Below are 25,181 nucleotides of genomic sequence, written 5' to 3' on the forward strand. Positions count from 1 at the left end.
AACCACTCAGGTCACAGGAGAACCTCAGGTCACAGAACGAGCTCAGGTCACAGGAGAACCACCTCAGGTCACAGGAGAACGAGCTCAGGTCACAGGAGAACCACCTCAGGTCAGAGGAGAACCACCTCAGGTCACAGAACGAGCTCAGGTCAGAGGAGAACCACCTCAGGTCACAGGAGAACCATCTCAGGTCACAGGAGAACGAGCTCAGGTCACAGAACGAGCTCAGGTCACAGGGAGAACGAGCTCTCAGAGTCAGGAGGAGAACGAGCTCAGGTCAGGAGCTCAGGTCACAGGAGAACGAGCCTCAGGTCGAGCTCAGGAGAGAGTCACACGAGCTCAGGTCACAGGAGAACGAGCTCAGGTCTCAGGTCACAGAGGAGAAACAGGTCACAGGAGCTCAGGTCGAGCTCAGGTCAGAGGAGAACGAGCTCAGGTCAGAGGAGAACCATCTCAGGTCACAGGAGAACCACCTCAGGTCAGAGGAGAAGGAGCTCAGGTCACAGCTCAGTGTTTGACCCACTGTGGAGCTTCAGTGTCTTTGATGTTCTGGAGACTCTTCATCAAACTGGGGCAGAACATGAAACTGGAACAAGAGAAACGTCCAACACAAAACCTGTTCACTTTTCTATGTGGATAAGAATTAAAATGATGATTCAAGAGACAAAAATGTGCAATTAATCACAAATTCACTATGACATTTCTGACATGGTAACACTTTATAATAACTACATCTTATTTAGCCTTAATAAAGCATGAACAAAGACTTAATTAATAATGATTCACGCTTAGTAACTACTTAATTACTACCTGAATTAGCACTTAACTTGTACTTAATTCACCTGTGCTGTAAATAGTTACTCAATACTTCTTAATTACTCATGAACTAACCATTTGCATGTTTACAAATGTATATTTAAGTACAAATTTGAGCGTTTATTAATGATTAGTAAGTTATGAGAGAATGATTTACTAATAATGTAATGCAATGATCATTCAGCAGCTGTTATCTGTTAGTTAAATCTTTCTGAGAGTTTTTCTAAAGTGAAGAATAATTATGTTTTATTAAACATTTGTTAAGGTTGATCAAATTCCAGAGAAACAATAATGCATTACTAATAAATCATTCTCTCATGGTTTACTAATCATTAATAAATGCTCAAATTTGTACTTAAATATACATTTACAAATGCACACAAATGGTTAGTTCATGAGTAATTAAGAAGTATTGAGTAACTATTTACAGCACAGGTGAATTAAGTGCAAGTTAAGTGCTAATTCAGGTAGTAATTAAGTATATTAAGTAAATAAGGTGTAGTTATTATAAAGTGTTACCATGACATTAATCGTGATTAAATATTTTAATTGATTGACAGCAGAGAGTGGTCTCTGATTGACACTGTTTGTCCGACGCCAGAAGTTCACCTTTTTCTGCTCTGGTGCTGGACGCCTGAAGGTCTGAGCTCCCACCTGCACCTCGTCAGTCTGACACCACCTACTGTCTCCAGCTCGAGGTCACAGGAACCAGAAAACACTAGACCAGGAGAGTCAAACTCATGTTGTTCCGGGGTCGTGTCCAACCGACTTTGATCCAAAGTGTCCGGATCAGAAAACTCATGTCATATAAACCCCAAAAATAACAAGAAGTTCAAATATTTGTGCAGAGAAACACAAATCTATTACACAAATCTTTTTTTAACTGATGAACTCTTTCTTTTACAAAATATTATAATATTATGAACAACCTGAAACTTTAAAAAAAAATAACAATTTCAACACAAAGTTTTGAACATGAACTTGTCTGTAAACAGGAATAAGTCAATTTTTGTTGTAAAATCCTGCACTCGGCTCCACTTTTCTCATGTTGGACATTTTTCTGATGAGGGTGTCACGGTCAACAGTCAAAACGATCGTCCTTTAAGAGCGTTTGGAAAGAGACAAGTCTTCATTTGTGCTGCTCTGGTGGGAGGGGCCACGTACAGAGACGCTGGAGACGCTGCTGTGATAAACACCACAGAAAATTAACACCATTTTAATAGAAAATATAATTAAAATATTTTAGTAGAAAATCAGCCGAGGGCCAGATTAAAGGTCTTGGAGGGCCGGATCTGGCCCCTGGGCCGTATGTTTGACACCTGTGCACTAGATGGTTTAAAGAACCCAGAAGTGGGAGTTTGGGCACCAGCCAATCAGAGAAGAGACAGACATTGTGCGTTGGCAACGATTGAAGATTTAAAGCCGGAACAAAGAGAATGTTTGGTGAATTTGATCTCGGGGAAAAGACGTTATTGTTCTTCTTCCTACAGGATTTGGAGCTTTACAAACGTCACGACCAAACAGCAGCGATTGGTTCAATAAAAAAGTGGAGTGAACGAATCCTAACGCTGCAGGTCACACGGTTTCCACCAAGTGAAACCAACCGATGAATCAGTCCCGCCCAAAACCCGCAATGAATCTTAATTTTCAGTCCCAGGACTGAACCAGAACTGAGACAGGACTGGACCAGGACTGGACCAGGACTAAGACAGAATTGGACCAGGACTAAGACAAGACTGGACCAGGACTGGACCAGGACTAAACCAGGACTGGACCACAACTAAGACAAGACTGGACCAGGACTGGACCAGGACTAAGACAAGACTGGACCAGGACTGGACCAGGACTAAACCAGGACTGGACCAGGACTGGACCAGGACTAAGACAGAATGTGCGTGAGATTAAGGTCGTTTTCACACCGCTAGTTCGATTATTTGGTTCCGCACCAGGCAATACAATTGTTTTTATGTAGCAAATACACTCCAGTGTGTGCGTTCACACCGGCAAACGAACCAAAACTGGTTCGATTGACGTGTCTCTGTTTCCCCGGTAAAACAGCGATACTCCAGTTATCAAACACCGATGTTCCTGTTAATTTGAGATGACGGATGCCGTCCTCATCTCAAATTATCACCATGAACTCATAAAACAGCAACATGTAGAACTTTGTACAAACTCACCGCATCAGCCCAGAGTTCGGGTAACAGCAGCAGCCAACAGCTCCTCAGGACGGGGCTGGGGTCTGGTCCTTGGTCTGTTACAAGTTCGTTGGTCAGATGGTCCGGAGGCTCTGTCCTCCATGTGCTGGTTCCAAACGGTGGCGAGCAAGACCAGTGCTTGATGGACTGAGTCCGAGCGGGTACTTTCAGTCGTCTGCGCGCTGTTTCCGTGCGGGAAAGTGAGAATGTTCTGTGGACTACAGGTCCGGGCGCTGCTCCGGTTCTCCGCGCTCAAGAACCGCGGCTGGTTCCGAGGTGGTGCAGCATCCGGACAGAAGCGTGAGTCCAGTTTGGTTTGTTATATGTTGTTCTGAGCGTCCGTCCTCTGTGCATTTGGTTCTTCCCGGGGAAAGTTCTTCCTCAGGTCGAGGCTCCCCGCTCCAGCTCCTCTGAGCCCGGACTGAACCGGAGCTGCCCCGCTGGTTCAGGACTCTGGTTTGGATCTAGTCCGACTGTATTTCTCACACGAGGCTAAAAACAGGGACTTTTTTAAGTTGTATCAATTGAATGGGCGATTGCCTATTGCCATGAAATTATTTGGTTAATTAAAGCCTAAAATAACAAATGTTGGTTGCTGTGTGATCACGGGGGACACCGGGTCGTCTCTGTGTGTGTAGGTCCCGAACAGAAGTACACCCCCCCAATTCTGACTCACTCTGGAGCCACACGTTCGCACACTGGTTCTTGCTCTGATCTTCGTGTGTTTCATTCTCTGTTTTGGCCATTGTTGGTAAAATAATTTGAAAATGAATCGCGTCTGCGTCTGGACAACAACCTGTTACTGCGCTGGAGTCGTACAGCGTCACTTCAGGCAGAGGAGACGCGTTTCTCCCATGATGCATTTGGAATAGTCCGTTTGTTCATACTGTCTATGGTTTGGACCCGGGTTCACGTTCACACCAGAGGAACCGCACCAAAGTTGGTCATTTGGTGGATTCAAGCGAACTGAGACCACCTCTTTTTTGAGGTCTCGGTCCGCTTGATTTGGTTCGGGTCCGAGTCCGATTGACGCTTTCACACCAACGCAAACGAACCGAACTCACCACTTTTGGTTCGAATGGACCGTTTGGTGCAACAAATACCCTAAGGTCGTTTTCACACTGCTTGAATCCGCGGTGTTCCCAGTGTTGATAACTGGAGTATCGCTGTTTTACCGGGGAAACAGAGACACGTGAATCAAACCAGTTTTAGTTGGTTTGTCGGTGTGAACGCGACACACTGGAGTGGATTTACTACATAATAACAATTTTATTGCCTGGTGCGACCAAATAATCGAACTATCGGTGTGAAAACGACCTAAGAGCTCGTCCACAAGTTTAGTCTGATTAAAGTGTTTTTATTAACGCCAAATAAAACCTCCAGCACAAATGACGTATGACAAACATAAATCATTTCTTCCTCTCTCTTTCTGTCTTGGTCAGGCGTCGTCCATCTTCTCGGTGGGCGTGTTCTGGCTGACCCTGGTTGTCATGGTGACCTGTTACACCTCCATCGGGGTCCACGTGTATCGCTCGTATCGGCGCGTTCGCTCAAACTCTTCCGTCTGCAGGAAGTCGAGGCGCAGCATCCTCAGCCTCCTCCTCGTCTTCGCCCTGTGCTTCGTCCCGTACCACCTCTGCAGAATCCCCTACACTTTAAGCCAGATGCCCCGGTCCGGATTCAGCCAGCACTCCAGGTCTGTCCGGACTGGACCAGGACTAAGACAGGACTGGACCAGGACGAAACCAGGACTAAGACAAGACTGGACCAGGATTGGACCAGGACTGGACCAGGACTGAACCAGGACTAGATCAGGACTGGAGTTGACCGTTGTTGGTGACGTCGTTGTCTCTTCGTTCTCTCTTCGTTCTCTCTTCGTCGTCTCTTCGTTGTTTCTTCGTTGTTTCTTCGTTGTTTCTTCGTTGTCTCTTCGTTCTCTCTTCGTCGTCTCTTCTTTGTCTCTTCGTCGTCTCTTCATTGTCTCTTCGTTCTCTCTTCGTTGTCTCTTCGTTCTCTCTTCGTCGTCTCTTCATTGTCTCTTCGTTGTCTCTTCGTTGTCTCTTCGTTCTCTCTTCATTGTTTCTTCGTTGTCTCTTCGTTGTCTCTTCGTTCTCTCTTCGTCGTCTCTTCGTTGTTTCTTCGTTGTTTCTTCGTTGTCTCTTCGTTCTCTCTTCGTCGTCTCTTCGTTGTCTCTTCGTTGTCTCTTCATTGTCTCTTCGTTGTCTCTTCGTTCTGTCTTCGTTCTCTCTTCGTCGTCTCTTCGTTGTCTCTTCGTTGTCTCTTCATTGTCTCTTCGTTGTCTCTTCGTTCTCTCTTCGTTCTCTTCGTTCTCTCTTCGTTCTCTTCGTTGTCTCTTCGTTCTCTCTTCGTTCTCTCTTCGTTCTCTCTTCGTTCTCTCTTCGTTGTTTCTTCGTTGTCTCTTCGTTCTCTCTTCGTCGTCTCTTCGTTGTCTCTTCGTTGTCTCTTCATTGTCTCTTCGTTGTCTCTTCGTTCTCTCTTCGTCGTCTCTTCGTTGTCTCTTCGTTGTCTCTTCATTCTCTCTTCGTTGTCTCTTCGTTGTCTCTTCGTTCTCTCTTCGTTCTCTCTTCGTTGTCTCTTTGTTCTCTCTTCGTTGTCTCTTCGTCGTCTCTTCGTTCACTCTTCGTTGTCTCTTCGTCGTCTCTTCGTCCTCTCTTCGTCCTCTCTTCGTCGTCTCTTCGTCGTCGTCTCTTCGTCGTTTCTTCGTTCTCTCTTCGTTGTCTCTTCGTTCTCTCTTCGTTGTCTCTTCGTTGTTTCTTCGTTCTCTCTTCGTTGTCTCTTCGTTGTTTCTTCGTCGTCTCTTCGTCGTCTCTTCGTCGTCTCTTCGTCGTCTCTTCGTCGTCTCTTCGTTCTCTCTTCGTTGTCTCTTCGTCGTCTCTTCGTTGTTTCTTCGTTGTCTCTTCGTTCTCTCTTTGTTGTTTCTTCGTTGTCTCTTCATTCTCTCTTCGTCGTCTCTTCGTCGTCTCTTCGTTGTCTCTTCGTTGTCTCTTCGTTCTCTCTTCGTTGTTTCTTTGTTGTCTCTTCGTTCTCTCTTCGTTCTCTCTTTGTTCTCTCTTCGTTCTCTCTTCGTTCTCTCTTCGTTGTTTCTTCGTTCTCTCTTCGTTGTTTCTTCGTTGTCTCTTCGTTCTCTCTTCGTCGTCTCTTCGTTGTCTCTTCGTTGTCTCTTCATTGTCTCTTCGTTGTCTCTTCGTTCTCTCTTCGTCGTCTCTTCGTTGTCTCTTCGTTGTCTCTTCATTCTCTCTTCGTTGTCTCTCTTCGTTCTCTCTTCGTTCTCTCTTCTTCGTCTCTTCGTTCTCTTCGTTTCTTCGTTGTCTCTTCGTCGTCTCTTCGTCGTCTCTCGTTCGTCTCTCTTCGTCGTCTTCTTCGTCTCTTCGTCTCTTTCGTCTCTTCGTTCTTCTCTCTTCGTCTCTTCGTCTCTTCGTTCTCTCTTCGTCTCTTCTTCGTCGTCTCTTCGTCGTCTCTTCGTCTCTTCTTCGTCTCTTCGTTGTCTCTCTTCGTCTCTTCGTCTCTTCGTCTCTTCGTTCGTCTCTTCGTCGTCGTCGTCTCTTCGTCGTCTCTTCGTCGTCTCTTCGTCGTCTCTTCGTCGTTCGTCTCTCTTCTTCGTCTTCTTCGTTGTCTCTTCGTCTCTCTTCGTTTCTTTCTTCGTTTCTTCTCTCGTTCGTCTCTCTTCGTTCTCTTCGTTCTTCTCTCTTCGTTCTCTCTTCGTTCGTCTTCTCTTCGTTGTCTCTTCGTTGTCTCTCTTTCGTTCGTCTCTCTTCGTCGTCTCTTCGTTCTCTCTCTTCGTCTCTCTTCGTTGTTCTCTCTTCGTTCTCTCTTCGTTTCTCTTCGTCTTCGTTGTCTCTTCGTCGTCTCTTCGTCTTCGTTTCTTCGTTGTCTCGTTGTCTCTTCGTTCTCTTCGTTGTTGTTCTCTTCTTCGTCGTCTCTTCGTCTCTTCGTCTCTCTTCGTTCGTTTCTCTTCGTTGTCTCTTCGTTCGTCTCTTCGTTCTCTCTTCGTCTCTCGTCGTCTCTCTTCGTCGTCTCTTCGTTGTCTCTTCGTTCTCTTCGTTCTCTCTTCGTCTCTCTTCGTCTCTCTCTTCGTCTCTTCTCTTCGTCTCTTCTCTCTTTCGTTCTCTCTTTGTTGTCTCTTCGTTGTCTCTTCGTTCTCTCTTCTTCGTTCGTCTCTTCGTTCTCTCTCTCTTCGTTGTTCTTTCGTTTCTCTCGTTCTTTCTCTTTCGTTGTCTCTTCGTTCTCTCTTCGTTCGTCTCTTCGTCGTCTCTTCGTTTGTCTCTTCGTTGTCTCTTCGTTCTCTCTTCGTTCGTTCTCTCTTCGTTCTCTCTTCGTCTCTTCGTCTCTTCGTCTTCGTCTCTCTTCGTTGTCTCTTCGTTCTCTCTTCGTTGTCTCTTCGTCTCTCTTCGTTGTCTCTTCGTTGTCTCTTCGTTGTTCTCTCTTCGTTCTCTCTTCGTTGTCTCTTCGTTTCTCTTCGTCTCTTCGTTGTCTCTCTTCGTCTCTTTCGTCGTCTCTTCGTCGTCTCTCTTCGTCGTCTCTTCGTTCTCTCTTCGTCTTCGTTATCTCTTCGTTCTCTCTTCGTTGTCTCTTTCGTTCGTCTCTTTCGTTCGTCTCTTCGTCGTCTCTTCGTCGTCTCTTCGTCGTCTCTTCGTTCTCTCTTCGTTATCTCTTCGTTCTCTCTTCGTCGTCTCTTCGTTGTCTCTTCGTTCGTCTCTTCGTCGTCTCTTCGTCGTCTCTTCGTCGTCTCTTCGTCGTCTCTTCGTCGTCTCTTCGTCGTCTCTCTTCGTTGTCTCTTTGTTCTCTCTTCGTTGTCTCTTCGTCATCTCTTCGTCGTCTCTTCGTTCTCTCTTCGTTGTCTCTTCGTTCTCTCTTCGTCGTCTCTTCGTCGTCTCTTCGTCGTCTCTTTGTTCTTTCTTCGTTGTTTCTTCGTCGTCTCTTCGTCGTCTCTTCGTCGTCGTCTCTCTTCGTCTCTCTTCGTCTTCTTCGTTCTTTCTTCGTTGTTTCTTCGTCGTCTCTTCATCGTCTCTTCGTTCTCTCTTCGTCGTCTCTTCGTCGTCTCTTCGTTCTTTCTTCGTCGTCTCTTCGTTCTTTCTTCGTTGTTTCTTCGTCGTCTCTTCGTCGTCTCTTCGTCCTCTCTTCGTCGTCTCTTCGTCTCTTCGTCGTCTCTTCGTCGTCTCTTTCGTCTTCGTCGTCTCTTCGTCGTCTCTCGTCGTTCTTCGTCGTCTCTTCGTCGTCTCTTCGTCGTCGTCTCTTCGTCGTCTCTTCGTCGTCTCTCGTTCTCTCTTCGTTGTCTCTTCGTTCGTTTCTTCGTCGTCTCTTCGTCGTCTCTTCGTCTCGTTCTCTCTTCGTTCTCTCTTCGTTGTCTCTTCGTCGTCTCTTCGTCGTCTCTTCGTCGTCTCTTCGTTCTCTCTTCGTTGTCTCTTCGTTGTTTCTTCGTCGTCTCTTCGTCGTCTCTTCGTCGTCTCTTCGTCGTCTCTTCGTCGTCTCTTCGTCGTCTCTTCGTCGTCTCTTCGTCTCTTCGTCGTCTCTTCGTCGTCTCTTCGTCGTCTCTTCGTCGTCTCTTCGTCGTCTCTTCGTTGTCTCTTCGTCGTCTCTTCGTTGTCTCTTCGTCGTCTCTTCGTCGTCTCTTCGTTGTCTCTTCGTTCTCTCTTCGTTGTCTCTTCGTTGTTTCTTCGTCGTCTCTTCGTCGTCTCTTCGTTGTCTCTTTGTTGTCTCTTCGTCGTCTCTTCGTTGTCTCTTCGTTCTCTCTTCGTTGTCTCTTCGTTGTCTCTTCGTTCGTCTCTTCGTCGTCTCTTCGTCGTCTCTTCGTCGTCTCTTCGTCGTCTCTTCGTCGTCTCTTCGTCGTCTCTTGTGTTTTGTGCGTGGGAGTTTGTGTGCAGGTTTAAATCGGCGTGACTCGTCTGTGCTCCTCAGGTTCGTGCTGTTCCAGGTGAAGGAGGCGACGCTCACCTTGGCCTCGGTGAACGTGTGTCTGGACCCTCTGGTTTACTTCCTCATGTGTCGCTCCTTCAGACACACTCTGCTCCAGACCCGGATCTCCTCCTGCTCCTCGACCTCCAGAGAGAGACGCCCATCTGTGAGCACCAGCCCCAGTCTGTCCAACGCACACACCACCTGAACCAGGACTAAACCAGGACTAAACCAGGACTGAACCAGGACTAAACCAGGACTGAACCAGGACTAAACCAGGACTAAACCAGGACTGAACCAGGACTAAACAGGACTAAACCAGGACTAAACCAGGACTGAACCAGGACTGAACCAGGACTAAACCAGGACTAAACATGGACTAAACCAGGACTAAACCAGAACTAAACCAGGACTGAACCAGAACTAAACCAGGACTAAACCAGGACTAAACCAGGACTAAACCAAACCAGGACTAAACCAGGACTAAACCAGGACTAAACCAGGTCTAAACCAGGACTAAACCAGGACTGAACCAGGACTAAACCAGGACTAAACCAGGTCTAAACCAGGACTGAACCAGGACTAAACCAGGACTAAACCAGGTCTAAACCAGGACTGAACCAGGACTGAAACCAGGACTAAACCAGGACTAAAACAGGTCTAAACCAGGACTAAACCAGGACTAAACCAGGTCTAAACAGGATTAAAACCAGGTCTAAACCAGAAACCAGACTGAACCAGGACTGAACCAGGACTGAACCAGGACTAAAACAGGTCTAAACCAGGACTGAACCAGGACTGAACCAGGACGAAACAGGACTAAACCAGGTCTAAACCAGGTCTGTGGTGTTCCCCCCTTGGCCACAGAAGAAGTGGCTGTTGTAAAAGGATGAAGGTTTTGTTGCCCCTGACTTTCAGATGAAGATGTTCACGCTGCTTTATTTGAGTAAATGGAAAAGTGTTGGAGCTTTACAGATTAAAAGTGATTCATTTAGATGATAGATGCATTTTTGGGACCTATGTTACCATAAGATACTTGTTTTGTCTCCTTTTATTTTGATTCGTTTCTTTTACTTTGATTTGTTTAAATTCTTTCAACTTCATTTCTAGGTTTGGGTTGTTTTGCATTAATTTTTGTGACCATTCTGTTTGTGTAAGGACTTTCTGTTCTTTTGACACTTGACCCTTGTTTGACACTGATGTGTAAACCGTATGTGCTGAGCGGTGGTTAAGAAGCCTGAGGACAATGCGGGTGCGAACTTCCTGCTCCTTCGACAAAGCGGAGTGACAGTTAAAAGCTTCGCTCCTGGGGGGAGGGGGAGAGGCGTTCATGGCTGATGTTTGCGGCTTTTAAAAAGTGTTGCCTGTACTCGCAAAATGTATTCTGTATGTGACGTCCCAATCGCTTTGCATGTACCTGGGCGGAGTCCTGTGACCTTAGATCAGGAGAGTCAAACTCATTTTGGTCCGGGGGGTCGAGTCCAACTGACTTTGATCCCAAAGTGTCCGGATCAGAAAACTCATGTCATATAAACCCCAAAAATAACAATAAGTTCAAATATTTGTGCAAAGAAATTCAAATCTATTACACAAATCTTTTTTAATTGATGAACTCTTTCTTTTACAAAATATTATAATATTATGAACAACCTGAAACTTTAAGAAAAATACAATTTCAACACAAAGTTTGAACATGAACTTGTCTGTAAACAGGAATAAGTCCATTTTTGTTGTAAAATCCTGCACTCGGCTCCACTTTTCTCATGTTGGACATTTTTCTGATGAGGGTGTCACGGTCAACAGTCAAAACGATCGTCCTTTAAGAGCGTTTGGAAAGAGACAAGTCTTCATTTGTGCTGCTCTGGTGGGAGGGGCCACGTACAGAGACGCTGGAGACGCTGCTGTGATAAACACCACACAAAATTAACAAGATTTTAATAAAAAATAGAATCAAAATATTTTAGTAGAAAATCAGCCGAGGGCCAGATTACAGGTCTTGGAGGGCCGGATCTGGCCCCCGGGCCGCATGTTTGACACCTGTGCCTTAGATAAATACCGAAAAAATCTGTAAAATCTGTATAGAAGAGAGATCCTGATTTGGTTGGCATTGACTCCTCCAGCAGTAACTTCACTTAGGAGGTCAGATCTATAATTTGGGCAGCGCTGGTCACAGGTTCATTTCTCCAAAAGGAACTTGCAGAGTGATTTGTCCCAATTGTTTTTGTATGAGTTTTCTGGTAAAATAGCGACTACTGAGTGAGTTGGTCATAAGTGGCCCTGTCGCGAGCTCTCCGGGCCTAAAAACCCTGAGTGAGCAAATTTTGCACAGTAAAAAACAGTGACACCAGCCAGTGGAGCAGTGCAAAAGGTAATAAAAAGCTGAAAAATAAGACAAAGACAAATCACTTGTTGGGATCTTTTGTTGAGTCTCTCCCTTTAATGAATATTATACATTTATTCTTACCACGAGCAAGTCCAGTCGTCCAGGTGAGATGTCTGATAAAACACAATGTTGGGGAAATTCTCTGACGCAATGTTTTTGATGTAAAACTAAAACTGGTTGGAGGTTTTGAGGCACTGCTAAGGATAAGTGAATATTTGCAATGTTTGGTGTAAAGCTAAATCTGGATAAATGATTTGAGGCACTTTTGAAAATAGTTTAATATCTGCAAGGTTTTGAATGATTTGAGGCACTGTCAAAGACAAGTGTTTGGCAAATGTTGTGAGATTTAGAGTATAGAGGATGTTATAAGGTGTTTTCTAAAGCTAAGTGATTTTTTTGAGTGTTATTAGAGTTATTTAAAAAGAAGTGAGACTCAGGCTGCGTAATATAGTCCTGGTTCTTTAACAAGGTCTAAACCAGGACTAAACCAGGACTGAACCAGAACCAAACCAGGACTAAACCAGGACTGAACCAGAACCAAACCAGGACTAAACCAGGACTGAACCAGAACCAAACCAGGACTAAACCAGGACTGAACCAGAACCAAACCAGGACTAAACCAGGACTGAACCAGGTCTGAACTCTTCACATTATGATCAAGTATTTACAGACATTTCTTTGTTTGTTTAATAAATCATCTTTTGTCAAAGCAGAGTTTTTCTTTATAAACAAATTTAAACCCATTCCTGGTATAAATGTAATCCCTTATCAAATTAAAAATACTTTATTAATAATTAATAAACTCATCACAGTTTTTAAAACTTTAAGATAATTTAGTCTATTTTAGATGTTTCCCAGAGTTAAACATAAGTTTTCGTTTTTAGCCATAAGATTTGGAGGAGAATTATTAGAATAACTTGGTCTGAAATTGCAACAGTTTGATTTCCCGTGCGTCAGCTGCGTGCTACGTGTTGTTAGCATTATCAGAGTGTGTCGGTTGCTAGGCGACGGGGCGGCTCCGTGGGCTTCACCTGTCACATTTCAGCTCCGGTGAGGTGAGAGCTGCAGCCTTCACCGCCTTCGAAAGCTGCCGCCCTTGAATTGGGACACGGCTAATATGGCTAATCGTGATGTGACGCTCCGTATCGAGGCTTCGAAGCGCGTGTCGAGTAGAGGAGGGGGCGTGTCCGCGATGCGCGTATCGAGGCTCGCTTCATTTAGGGGAGGAGCTGAAAATGATGACGTCCGAAGCCTCGTTGCCCGGCTGTACCACGTGACTGATTCAGGAAGTGGTCCGGATTTTGCTGCGATTTCTATTTTCATCATTTCCAAATAATCATTTTCCATCCTGCCAGTTTATAGACACAGTTCACTGCGTCACTACAATCGACATGTTCTACACACTTCTTTATTTTGCTGACAGTTTTATTCACAGACTTTCTGCAAAATGTCACACACTTCAAATTCATGTCAACTGATATTTTTGTGTCCAGTAGATCCTGTTAGAGCAAATGAAGCTTCAAGAAGCTTTGCGCTAGAGCAGGGGTCTCAGACTCGCGGCCCGGAGGCCAACTGCGGCCCTCGGAAGGATTTTTTGCGGCCCCCCTCCACTTAATTCCAAAAAATAATGTCAGTGCGGCCGGCGGTAGATGTACGCACAATCCCACCCCCCGACCGCGGGCACTGACAGATGAAGCTGCAATCGGTGCCCATGCAGATTCACAACAACAGATTATTAACGCATCTTACGTCCCAAAACTCAACTTACAGCAGCTGTGAAGCAACGAGTCTAAGTGGATCTGTTAATACAAGCACATACGGCGTGTTTTTTTTTTCATGCAACCGCTATTTACCGAATACTCAATGCTGCCCAGCCTCACTCAGACTTTATCTAATGTGGCCCCCAGGTCATTTGAGTTTGAGACTCCTGCACTAGAGTGAACCAATAGATGAAAGGCTTCAATGCTTCATGAAGCTTAATTTGCCCATCACTAATGGCTAATTAGTGCTGTCATGCGATTAAAAAAATGTAGAGATTAATTAATTATGATCTGTAATTAATTAATCTAATTAATCTCATTTTAATCTCACCTAAAAATTGCTGAGAAAAGCTTCAATTTGAGGTATTTTCATTTAAATTCATTATTACATTATTGTGGCAGATCAAAAGACTGATATATAGATTTTAAAAAGTGACTTTATAAAGTCATTTATTGTTTAACAAATCTCTCCAAATTGTCTGTTGAGCCCAAGTCTCCATGAATAAGAAACTGTTTGTTGTAAAGCAGCAAAGACGAGGAAATCTGAACATAATAACTTTTGTCGACTTAAAGACAATAAAAAGTCCAGTCTTTCCTTAACCAGATTAAAAATATTATTGATAGAGAAATAATTTAGATATGAGATCAATGGTTTTAGTCCTGGTTTAGTCCTGGTTTAGATCTGGTTTAGACCTGGTTTAGACCTGGTTTAGTCCTGGACTAGATTAGTCCTGGTTTTAGTCTTGGTGTTAGTTCTGGTTTAGTCCTGGTTTAGACCTGGTTTAGACCTGGTTTAGTCCTGGTTTAGTCCTGGACTGGATTAGTCCTGGTTTTAGTCTTGGTGTTAGTTCTGGTTTAGTCCTGGTTTAGACCTGGTTTAGTCCTGGTTTAGTCCTGGTTTAGACCTGGTTTAGACCTGGTTTTAGTTCTGGTTTTAGTTCTAGTTTAGACCTGGTTTAGTCCTGGTTTAGTCCTGGTTTAGACCTGGTTTAGACCTGGTTTTAGTCCTGGTGTTAGTTCTAGTTTAGACCTGGTTTAGTCCTGGACTGGATTAGTACTGGTTTAGTCCTGGACTGGATTAGTCCTGGTTTTAGTCCTGGTGTTAGTTCTGGTTTTAGTTCTGGTTTTAGTTCTAGTTTAGACCTGGTTTAGTCCTGGACTGGATTAGTCCTGGTTTTAGTCCTGGTGTTAGTTCTGGTTTAGACCTGGTTTAGACCTGGTTTTAGTTCTGGTTTTAGTTCTAGTTTAGACCTGGTTTAGTCCTGGACTGGATTAGTCCTGGTTTTAGTCCTGGTGTTAGTTCTGGTTTAGACCTGGTTTAGACCTGGTTTTAGTTCTGGTTTTAGTTCTAGTTTAGACCTGGTTTAGTCCTGGACTGGATTAGTCCTGGTTTTAGTCCTGGTGTTAGTTCTGGTTTAGTAGTCTGGTTTAGACCTGGTTTAGACCTGGTTTAGACCTGGTTTAGTCCTGTTTAGTCCTGGTTTAGTCCTGGTTAGTCCCTGGTTTAGACCTGGTTTTAGTTCTGGTTTTAGTTCTAGTTTAGACCTGGTTTAGTCCTGGACTGGATTAGTCCTGGTTTTAGTTCCTGGTTAGTAGTTAGACCTGGTTTAGACCTGGTTTAGACCTGGTTTCCTGGTTTAGTTTAGACCTTTTGGTTTAGACCTGGTTTAGTCCTGGTTTAGTCCTGGACTGGATTAGTCCTGGTTTAGTCCTGGACTGGTTTAGTTAGCCTGTTAGTTTAGTCCTGGACTGGATTATTAGTCCTGGTTTACCTGGTTTAGACCTGGACTGGATAGTTTCTGGTTTAGTCCTGGAGTTTAGACCTGGTTTAGTCCTGGACTGGATTAGTCCTGGTTTTAGTCCTGGTGTTAGTTCTGGTTTAGACCTGGTTTAGACCTGGTTTTAGTTCNTTGTAGCTTACAAACCTGCACAGAATAATGTAGAAAACATTTGTTGTGAATGGATTTGTGAACATTCACCATGTCTCATCTGTAGGAGACTTTTGTCAGCTGCCAGCAAAGCTAAAAAAAACAAAAACAAACACGGGTCAGATCAAATATAATACAAACTAACTTCAGCAGATCAGGGCCAAACAAACACAATATCACAACACACAACGACCAGCTTAACTTTAAAATATCTACACATGTGTAGAAAAGTCCGAGCAAAAAAGACACGGAACAAAAATTTAATGTTTCCGAAGAGGCAAAGACAGATATTTTACACGATTACACAAATAATTTGAAGTAAATTTATTTAGTTTGATTTTTTAAAATTCAGTAATTTGGTTTATAATTTTTTGCTTGAGTTCTTTGAACTATTTGACTCAAAATTTATTCCATACACACGAGTGAATTCATATTTTTGTCCACACAGTTTCACAGCCATGTGACCTCGTCTCGAGTTTTCCACCACAGGAGGACGACTCAGAGTTTGGACGGGTTTATCCTGCTGTAGTCCTGGTTTAGTCCTGCTGTAGTCCTGGTTTAGTCCTGCTGTAGTCCTGGTTTAGTCCTGGTTTAGTCCTGCTGTAGTCCTGGTTTAGTCCTGGTTTAGTCCTGGTTTAGTCCTGGTTTAGTCCTGGTTTAGTCCTGGTTTAGTCCTGGTTTAGTCCTGGTTTAGTCCTGGTTTAGTCCTGGTTTAGTCCTGACCCAACCGTGTGTAATTACTAACTGCCCGTAAAATGTCCACCCATTCAAATCAGTGGGTCGAGCTCAATGTCCTGATTCCTCTTTAGCCCGGCGAGGTTCTTCCGGTGGCTCTGGGCCGACCGAGCATGTGCAGTAGTGTCTTTTCTCCTCCAGGGGGCGCCAGGTGAACACAACAGGAAAGGCCTCGTTCTTACTTCGCTCTGGTGTTTCGTTTGGTGATGAAATCGTTCATTCTCTCAAAGTATTTCCTCTGGAAGGTCTTCCTCATTTGCTGCCAGAAAAAGCCTTTAACATCTTAAGTGTCCATCGTTAGCTCCTTAGTGAGCCTCTTGCACACTGACTGACACCGTTGCTCTCGCTCCCCGTTAAACCGACGGTGCAAGTGAGAAGGGGAGTTCCCTTCAACAGTCTTGTGTCGAATTCACTCTTTGGTTGGTACTCGCTGTCAAGATTCCAAATATGGAACTGGAAATCTGCCCCTGTAATTGTGAGCCTCGATGAGCTTCATTTGACTGGAGTCGAACACTCCAAGTGGCATTCGGGTCAGGTTACTGGTGGGACACTGCCTTAAATCTGTCTAAAGGAAGTCGTTAGCCACACTGAGTCTAACACACCAGGTCTGTTTGTTTACAGTTTTGTTTTTTGTCTTGGTCTATTGAACAACACTCATTTTGTCTTTTCTCAGGTCATGTCGTCGTCCGTGTGGTTCTCGGGCCCCCTCCGGATCCTTGTGCTCATCCTCTCAGTCGCTCTGACTCTCACACTTGTGTTTTTGGATTATAACTCAAAAAACCTCTCTACGTTTGGCAATTCAGTACTTTTTCAAAAGTCCCCCACAAACTGTTCAACTGAGAAGAAGGCAGAAAGAAAGACTGAAGATGTGATCATCCTCATCTGGATGTGGCCATTTGGCACAAAGTTTGACATGAACTGTGACCCGTTCACCATCACCGGGTGCAAATTGACGGACGATAGGTCTCTGTACTCCAAAGCACATGCTGTCATGATCCACCACCGAAACATCCAGGTAAATGACCTGCCCAAAGAGCCACGCCCCTCTTTTCAGAAGTGGGTGTGGTGGAACATGGAATCACCTACACACTCATCCCGAGTGGAAGCTCTCGACAGCCTTTTCAACCTGACGTGTAACTACCGCCGTGACTCAGATATCTTCACGCCGTACGGGAGCCTGGTGCCAGTGACAAACAATGACGAACCTTTCACCCAAATCCCGATAAAAGACAAACTGGTCTGTTGGATCGTGAGCAACTGGAACATACGCCACAAACGAGTCGAATACTTCAAGGAGCTCAAAAAACACTTGGAAATCAAGGCGTACGGCCTCGCATTCGGACAACGCATCAGCAAGGAAATGTACGTTCAGATCATGAGCAGCTGCAAGTTTTACCTGTCGTTTGAAAACTCTATTCACAAAGATTACATCACGGAGAAGTTCTACAGGCCGCTGGAGCTCGGGGCAGTGCCGGTGGTTCTGGGACCTCCGAGAGAAAACTACGAAATCCACGCGCCCGCACAATCCTTCATCCACGTGGACGACTTCGCCTCCCCCAAGGAGCTGGCGGAGAGGCTGCAGCACCTGGACCAACACCCGGAGGAGTACATGGACTACTTTGAGTGGAGGAACAGTTTTAAGGTGGTGTCGACGTGGTTCGGACATGAGCACGCGTGCAGGACGTGTTATTACCTCCAAACAATGAACCGGTACCAAAGTCTGCGTAGTCTGAACAACTGGTACTGGAGCAGCTGAACTGAGCTCCAGGACATCAGGAAATAAAAATATCTGTGGTGTGTTTTGATCAGGGTGTAAGTTTCCTCTTTCTGTCGGTAAACGGTGCTATTGTATTGGAAGTATGTTGATTTGGCCACGAAACTTAATAATTGTGAAATGTCATCGACTGTGAGATTTGTGCGTTTTTTGAGAGTTCTGTCCTTTTTTAGTTTTTCCTGTACTATGCGTAGTGTGACATCCACGGGTGTTTTAGTGAACAGTGACATGACGTCGTGTGAGATGAGTATTTCGTCCGGTGCTACTGTGATGTTTTTTAGATCCTGTGCCAATTGTTTTGCGTTCTTGCAGTGGAATTTTGTTTGACCAATGAGTGGTTTTATTATTTCGACCAGGGCTTTGGATAAATTGTATGTGACTGAACCTATGCTATCGACTATCGGGCGGAGCGGCGTGTCTTTTTGTGGATTTTCGGGGTTCCGTAAATGCGCGGGGTGATGCTGGCTGTAGGGATTAAAGGTTGTATGGAGGATTTTCCAAGGAACGAGAAATCCAGCGACTGTTTGTCCTTTTTCAAATGTTGCGCATGCGTGAAACCACCTCCCCTCCCCCACAGCTCCTACGTAGAAACACCTCCTCCCGCCTCCTCCTTTACGCCAGAAACAGGTTTGTTTACAGCCGGTGCTGCACATGACTTGTAAACAACTAACTACAGTGTTGGTTAGACAAGACGGAGAGAAGTGAGGAGAGCAGGAGGGGGGAAGAGCGGATCGGGCAGCGGGGCAGCAGGGGGAGCAGGTTGCGTGGAGATTCCGTGCGAATGAACTAGCTACAACACGCAGCAGCAAGCGGACTCTTTCTTTGCATTGAAAATTACGTTTTCAGACATAGGATATCGCTTTCATGTCCTGAAAAACGTTTGTCTAACTCTTGGAAATAAAGTAAGTTTTCATAATAAGCAGAAGTTTCCTGTCCAGGAGTAATTTGTGGACCAGTGGTTCAGTCTTTAGACCCTTCGTCTGCTTCAGTCGCGCCATCGCTGGAATGAATCTTCAAGAATCACCTTAGTTTGGCTTCGCTGCTTTTCCCCTTGTCTTCTTCTTTCAGCGACCTCAAAAACAGACTTTCTTTTGCGGTGAACTGCTCCTGGATTCTTGTCGCCATCGCAACAAACTTTGTGCGAACTGCGAGGAAGATATAGGTCAAAAAAAGCCGCTAAGAACCTGTTGCGTTGGTGGAGTAAACAGCGTCTGTGCGTCTTGCGTCTGTGGACTGTGTGACAGTCGTACGTAAACCACGTACCGGCGGCGCAGGCAAGTCAGTTACACTAGAAACGTAGGGAGTTTGATTGACAGCCTGTCAGCTCACAGATAACGAGGCAGTGTCGTTATCTATTGGCAAATGTTTAGCCCCACCACGTCCAGAGTTGATGAATTTTGATTCTCTTTTTTTTGGTCATCATAATTACAAGGCGACTGCATCTCTATAATCTATCATTGACAATTTGAAATAAAAAAAATCCTCCATACAACCTTTAAGTCGTTGTTTGCTTCTCGGGTGATTTTTTTCTGTTCTAATAGCGATTTGAGTAATGTTTTCAGGGCTCGTTTCTTTTCTTCTGTCGGGTTCTTTGTGATAATTTCGTAGGTGTCGGTGTCTGCGAGTAGTGTCTGCATTTTTTGTTCGTATGTTTTTGTGTCCAATATGACTGTTGTCCTGCCTTTATCTGCGGGTAGAATAGTGATTGTGTTGTCTTTTCTCATGTGATTAATGGCTTTCCTCTCCTTGCAGCAGCAGCCGAAACATGTCAACAAGGTCAACACACTTTACTGCATTGTCTTTAAAAAGAACCCAAGAAGTTAAAGTATATAAGAAGACAAAATGAACATCTTTGGCTTAGTCCTGGTTCAGTCCTGGTTCAGTCCTGGTTCAGTCCTGGTTCAGTCCGTATGTGGCGCATTAGTCCCGCATCGCATTTTAAACTCACAGAAACGCCATTTCCCATTTCCGTGACTTAAACCAGGACTAAACTAGGACTAAACCGTTTTCAGTCCTGGTCTGGCCCCGGTCTCAGTCCTGGTCTTTCTGGTTTGGTTCCGGAACTGATTTAAGTCCTTGTTCAGTCGAATGAACGAATGAAACACGGATTCTTCTCCTTTACAAAATGCTCCAAATTCTCCATTCTCCACTCGGTCAGACTTTCTGAGCAGCTGATATTCTCCTAATATTACGACTTTATTTTGACTACGACTTTATTCTCATAAAATTTCAACTTTATTCTCGTAAATTTATGACTTTATTCTCATAAAAATATTACTTTATTCTTGTAAAATTACGACTTTATTCTCTTAAAATTATTACTTTTTCTGGCTTCGACTTTATTCTCATAATATTACGACTTTAATGTCGAAATGTTACGACTTTATTCTCGTAGCGCCAGTATTTTATTTTTTTTATCTGACCCTTATACTCCGTCGTATTCAAGACTTTCATTGATTTTTTTCAGTCAAAAACCTTTAATTAAACAAATATGTGGAATAATGAAATATTCATATTTATATTTTACATTTATGTTCGTATTTTCATCTCTTTGTATTTTAATCTATTTGCATTTGAATTAATGTATTTTAATGATAATAATATTTACTAAATTTGTACATATATGAAACAAATCGAATATTTAATTATTGTATGTAAATTTTTTTATGAATTAATAAATATCTTTTAATTGCTAAATAATGTACAGTTTAAATGAGTGCTCCTTGAACTTGTTGAGACTTCTACACCTTTTACAACAATTACAATAAATTGGTATATATATTTAAACAAAAATTTTAATAAATATTTAAACATAAATATTTGCAATTGTCAATGTTTAAATATTAAATATTAAATTTTGCCAATTATATTAAAATATTCAATTACATAATTAAATAGTAATTTTATTTATTTATTAATTTACTGTTAATTTACATTTTTACATTAATCCAGTTAAATAAATCAACCGTTTGCATTTACAACACAACTGAGGCTTTCCATTGTGTTACTCAAATTAAACAGAATATTCACTTCACAGGAATTAATCCAGATCATTTTGACGTTTTGTCCTTAGGATCTTAACACTAGATCCAGTAGTTTAACTTTATACTTGAAAACAACATTTACAGGTAGATTTACTCACCGGTATCGTCTCTGTATTTCCTTTTGCGTTCCTGAGTTTTGGTTTGTACCTGTGCACCTGAGCTGAACTGAACGAGAGCAGCAGACGCAACTTACCTGTATTTTTGGCGCCATCTACTGGTCAGAGAGGAGAGGTGAAAGAGGTGAGGAGTGAGGAGTGGAGGTGAAGACCAGCAGCAGAGCGTAACTACACCAAACAGGCGAACTCCAACTGTGCCACGAGAAAGAGGCCGAGCCGCTAAAGTTTTATTTTTTAATAACAAAAGAAATTAAATCCTGTCAACAAAGGTGAAGACATTTCGCAGTGTTCTGGTCACTGGTACTGGTGCCTTCGATGTGTCTGGAGGAAGGAGCTGCACTGAGACTCACACCGAGGCAGATTTGTTTACACTTTTGGTTTATTCTCCAGGTCTGTTGCTCTTTTCTACTCATTCTGTGTCTTTTCTCAGGTCAGGGCCTTGTGCTCGTCCAAACTGTTCAACCAAGAAGACGGAGAGAGATCGTTGATCCTCCTCCCAGTGTTGGGGAGTAACAGATTACATGTACCGGAGTTATGTAATCAGAGTACAAATGATGAGTAACTGTATTCAGTTACAGTTACTGTTTCAGTGAGTGGTAATTGGATTACAGTTACTTTGTTGAAATAAATGGATTACACAGCGGATTTTCCTGTTTTCACATTTTGGGCTAAACCAGGACTAAACCAGGACTAAAACCAGATCTAAACCAGGTCTAAACCAGGTCTAAACCAGGACTAAAACCAGGACTAAAACCAGGACTAAACCAGGACTAAAACCAGGTCTAAACCAGGACTAAACCAGTACTAAAACCAGGACTAAACCAGGACTAAACCAGGACTAAAACCAGGTCTAAAACCAGGACTAAAACCAGGACTAAACCAGGTCTAAAACCAGGTCTAAACCAGGTCTAAAACCAGGTCTAAACCAGGACTAAAACCAGGAACTAAACCAGGACTAAACCAGGACTAAAACCAGGTCTAAACCAGGACTAAACCAGGTCTAAACCACGAGTAAAACCAGGACTAAAACCAGGTCTAAATCAGATCTAAACCAGGTCTAAACCAGGTCTAAACCAGGACTAAACCAGGACTAAAACCAGGACTAAACCAGGACTAAACCCAATTTGACAGAAAAACAAGAATTTTCAGGATTTGGTTGCAACATCATGTAGTTTTTAAAAAGCACAAAATCAAGTAATCCAAAGTATTCAGATTACATTACTCACTTTAAGTAATTTAATGGATTACGTTACAAACTACATTCTGATGTATGTAATCTGTAATCAGTAGGGGATTACATTTTAAAAGTAAACTTCCAACACTGTTTGTAGTGAACATTCACAGTGTGTCTCGTCTGTAGAAGACAGACATTTGTCATTTGTTTGCCGCTATAGCAAAACTAAACCCTCAGAGAGAAAAACACAGTCAAATCTAAAATAATGCAAACTAACGTCATCAGATCGTGGCCAAACAAACATAAAATATGTCCAGTACAACACACAACTAACAGCTGAGCATTAAAATAGCTACATATGTGAATTAATATTTTTGTCCACACAGTTTCACAGCCACGTGACCTCAAGTCCATCACAGAGACTCAGGCTACGTTCAGTCTGCAGGACTTAACGCTCAATTCCGATTTTTTTGTGAAATCCGATGTTTTTTCGAGGTCGTTCACATTTCCAGTTAAATGTGACTTGTATGTGACTCCAGTGTGAACATTAAACGGCCCAAAAGTGTCCCACATGTGACACTGGAGACACGACGACGTCAACCGCAGCGAGCGTCTCTGTGTTTACACAAGTTGTCCAAACATGGACGCAGCATCGAGCACCTGGAGATTTTAAAGTTCCTCTCGTACCGGAGCCACAACATGAACAACTTACTTGTTTTAAGGAGGAGACTGAGAAGGAGAAGAACGAGGTTTTTGGTCATGGTGTTTTGTGGTGAGTGGAGATGTGCTTCACTTCAGTGACACAGAGGTCATTAACAATTTTCTCCTACTTCAGTGCAGAATAGTGACGTTTGTGTCTTGTTGATAACGTGTTGGTGGATGAATGTGACCTGACCGTTCACACTGAAGTCACATGTCAAAAGATCTGATACGTATCGGTTTCAGGAGCACATATCCAAGTGTCCTGGGTCACATTTGAAAAAAATCGGATCTGTGTGGTTCAGACTGACATTAAAAGATCAGATACAGGAACACAGAGGCCAAAAAATCGGATTTGGGTCACTTCAGGTGCAGACTGAACGCAGCCTGAGTCTGCGCAGGTTTAGAAAGTGCAGGTGCAGCGGGCACCAGGAGATGCCGCCAGTTCACATTTTAACAGGATTTAACAAGGCTTATTTTAACTATGTTACACTGACGGATTTATTAAAATAACAGTTACTCCGTTTTTTCCATTTTTCATTTAAACACAAAATCGAACTGAAACAAACGAATTATTATGTTGTTGTTTTTTTCATTTTGGTTTTGGAGACAAATAATGAAGAAAATAGTTGTAGTTTTCAATTTCTTATTTTTTGTTTTATATTGAAAAAAACATTGAATGATACACGGATTGCCCTCGTTTTTTTTTTATTTTATTTTTTTATTATTACATAAACATAACAACAAGACAAAACAGCAAAAGTATAAAGTGCAGACAGGATTATTGTTGCATCAGTGCAAAGTCCAGTTCACAGTTATGGCACAGACATGTGTGACCGGTGTGTCTCTTTTTATTTCAATGACTCACAGAAGCTGCTGGAGTTTGGTGTGACAGAAGTTTATTCTGCACAGAACATAGAAAACAGTTGCTGTGAGTTGATTTGTAGTGAACATTCATCATGTGTTTCATCTCGTCTCGAGTTCTCCAGAACAATGAGTAGTAAATGTAATAATATTCAGGTTATTACAACACTTAAGACTCTTACAATATTGTAATAACAAAAATAGAACAGCAGCATTACTCAATACTCTGTATAGTAATAGTAATAATAGTTCCTGTGGCCGTATAGTGGATTTCCATAAGACAATAATATAAAATAAAATGCAATTTTTTTTTCAATGGGCAATTTATATTGGTACTTTTAAATGTATTTTGCCTGTCTGTTACGTTTTTCTAATTTTTATCTGTAATGTGCAATGCACTTAGAATATAACCAGATGCACATTAACATCAGACATGTGTACCTCACGTACCTGCACAGAACATAGAAAACAGTTGCTGTGAGTTGATTTGTGGTGAACATTCATCATGTTTCATCTGTAGAAAACAGACATTTATTATCCTCTACACTGTAAACCCAAATTTTCTTTTACATATTAAGCCATGCTAATATTACTAATCTTTTTAATATTCTGCAAAAGGCGGGACCATTACTAAACAAAGTGTGAATTGTAAACTATTTTAAACTAGTATTTGCTGTACTAATGGCTCTGAGTGGAGACGCTCACACTTGTATGTTTTGACCGGTGAAGGGAGGTGCTTAGCACCTGAACACGCCCAAACTGCACCAAACCACATCTGACTTCTGCTCGGACTGTTGGCTGCAGTTCAGCGTCAGTTTGTTTTATCATCATGTGGTAAGTGAATAAATATGGTTTCTGTTCCCGTGAGACTGAATAGTTGGAGACATTGGTTGACGCTTGCAGCCAAATAAGACTAAAGTGAAGTGAACTTGTGGTCACGATGCGCTCGTTATCATCTGTTAGCCGCTAACAGAGAACAGCTAATGCTAACAGTTAACGGTGTCTGAGCCGGTACTACCGGCATCTTTACCGGCCCGGTAGAGATGCGCGCAGAGGGCGAACTCCGCGGCTAAACCGCGGCTCGGGCGGATGACGCGACGAAAAATACTATTTTAATCAAATTCGGGCGGGTGGCGGTTTAATGACGCATGGACCCATAGAACTTCTCACGGGCGCCGTGTCTTTTCACGTACACCGTGTGCACCGCGCCTTTTTTTTAATCGAGACTCGTTTTCGTTGTTTGCTATATGATTGTTCTAAAATCTAAAATCGTGGGTGCAAATGGAGAGTTTGGAGTTCAAGTTTTTAGATTATCACCACAAAATTGCATAAAAGCTTTGGTTGGAATTAAACACTAAAACATATTTTGTGTTTTACAGGTGATACCCAACAGGCTGTGGAGCTGTAAATACTGTGAGTTCAGCTGTGATAAGAGAGGTTACTACCTCAGACACTACAGAACACTCATTTCTTTTTTTTCTTTTTTCTTTTTTATTTTTTTAGATTTGTCTGGAATTCAAAAGGATTGTGGGAAAAGACCTGCACCAGGAATTTTATTCTGCCCTTGATAACCACACTACCCATTTTATTGAAAGTTTTAAAGCTGAGAGGGGCAACGTGGGTGACAGTTGGCACAGCTTTTGCAGCAAATACAGGTAAAACTTTTGTAACCCGGATAAAAATACATGTGCAGTAAAAGCATAAGTTCATAACATAGTTAATCTAAAATGGATAAAAAGATAATTCATTTTTATTAAAATACATAGTTCATGTTAAT

The 25,181-nt window shown here is 43.0% G+C and overlaps 2 protein-coding genes across 2 annotated transcripts in view; both read left to right on the forward strand.

The window, feature by feature from the left end:
• LOC129412626 (P2Y purinoceptor 14-like) overlaps window positions 1-9,135 on the forward strand; it is a 20,754-nt gene extending 11,619 nt beyond the window's left edge. Inside the window, exons 6-7 of the mRNA XM_055166729.1 lie at window positions 4,457-4,710; window positions 8,931-9,135. Coding sequence (XP_055022704.1) covers window positions 4,457-4,710; window positions 8,931-9,135 — 459 coding nt within the window. The remainder of the gene's footprint in view (window positions 1-4,456; window positions 4,711-8,930) is intronic.
• A 7,274-nt stretch (window positions 9,136-16,409) lies between these two features.
• Window positions 16,410-17,603, forward strand: LOC129412627 (4-galactosyl-N-acetylglucosaminide 3-alpha-L-fucosyltransferase 9-like). Its single transcript, XM_055166730.1, has one exon. The coding sequence runs from the start codon at window positions 16,410-16,412 to the stop codon at window positions 17,487-17,489; it is 1,080 nt and encodes a 359-aa protein (XP_055022705.1). The 3' UTR covers window positions 17,490-17,603.
• The last annotated feature ends 7,578 nt before the right edge of the window (window positions 17,604-25,181 follow it).

This window comes from Boleophthalmus pectinirostris, unplaced genomic scaffold (genome assembly GCF_026225935.1).
Source record: "Boleophthalmus pectinirostris isolate CB_2022bp ecotype Guang Dong unplaced genomic scaffold, ASM2622593v1 HiC_scaffold_9, whole genome shotgun sequence".
Classification (NCBI taxonomy): domain Eukaryota; kingdom Metazoa; phylum Chordata; class Actinopteri; order Gobiiformes; family Gobiidae; genus Boleophthalmus; species Boleophthalmus pectinirostris.

What these genes read in the sequence shown, in the direction of transcription:
- LOC129412627 (XM_055166730.1), top strand. Translation starts at nt 16,410, where the DNA reads ATGTCGTCGTCCGTGTGGTTCTCGGGCCCCCTCCGGATCCTTGTGCTC.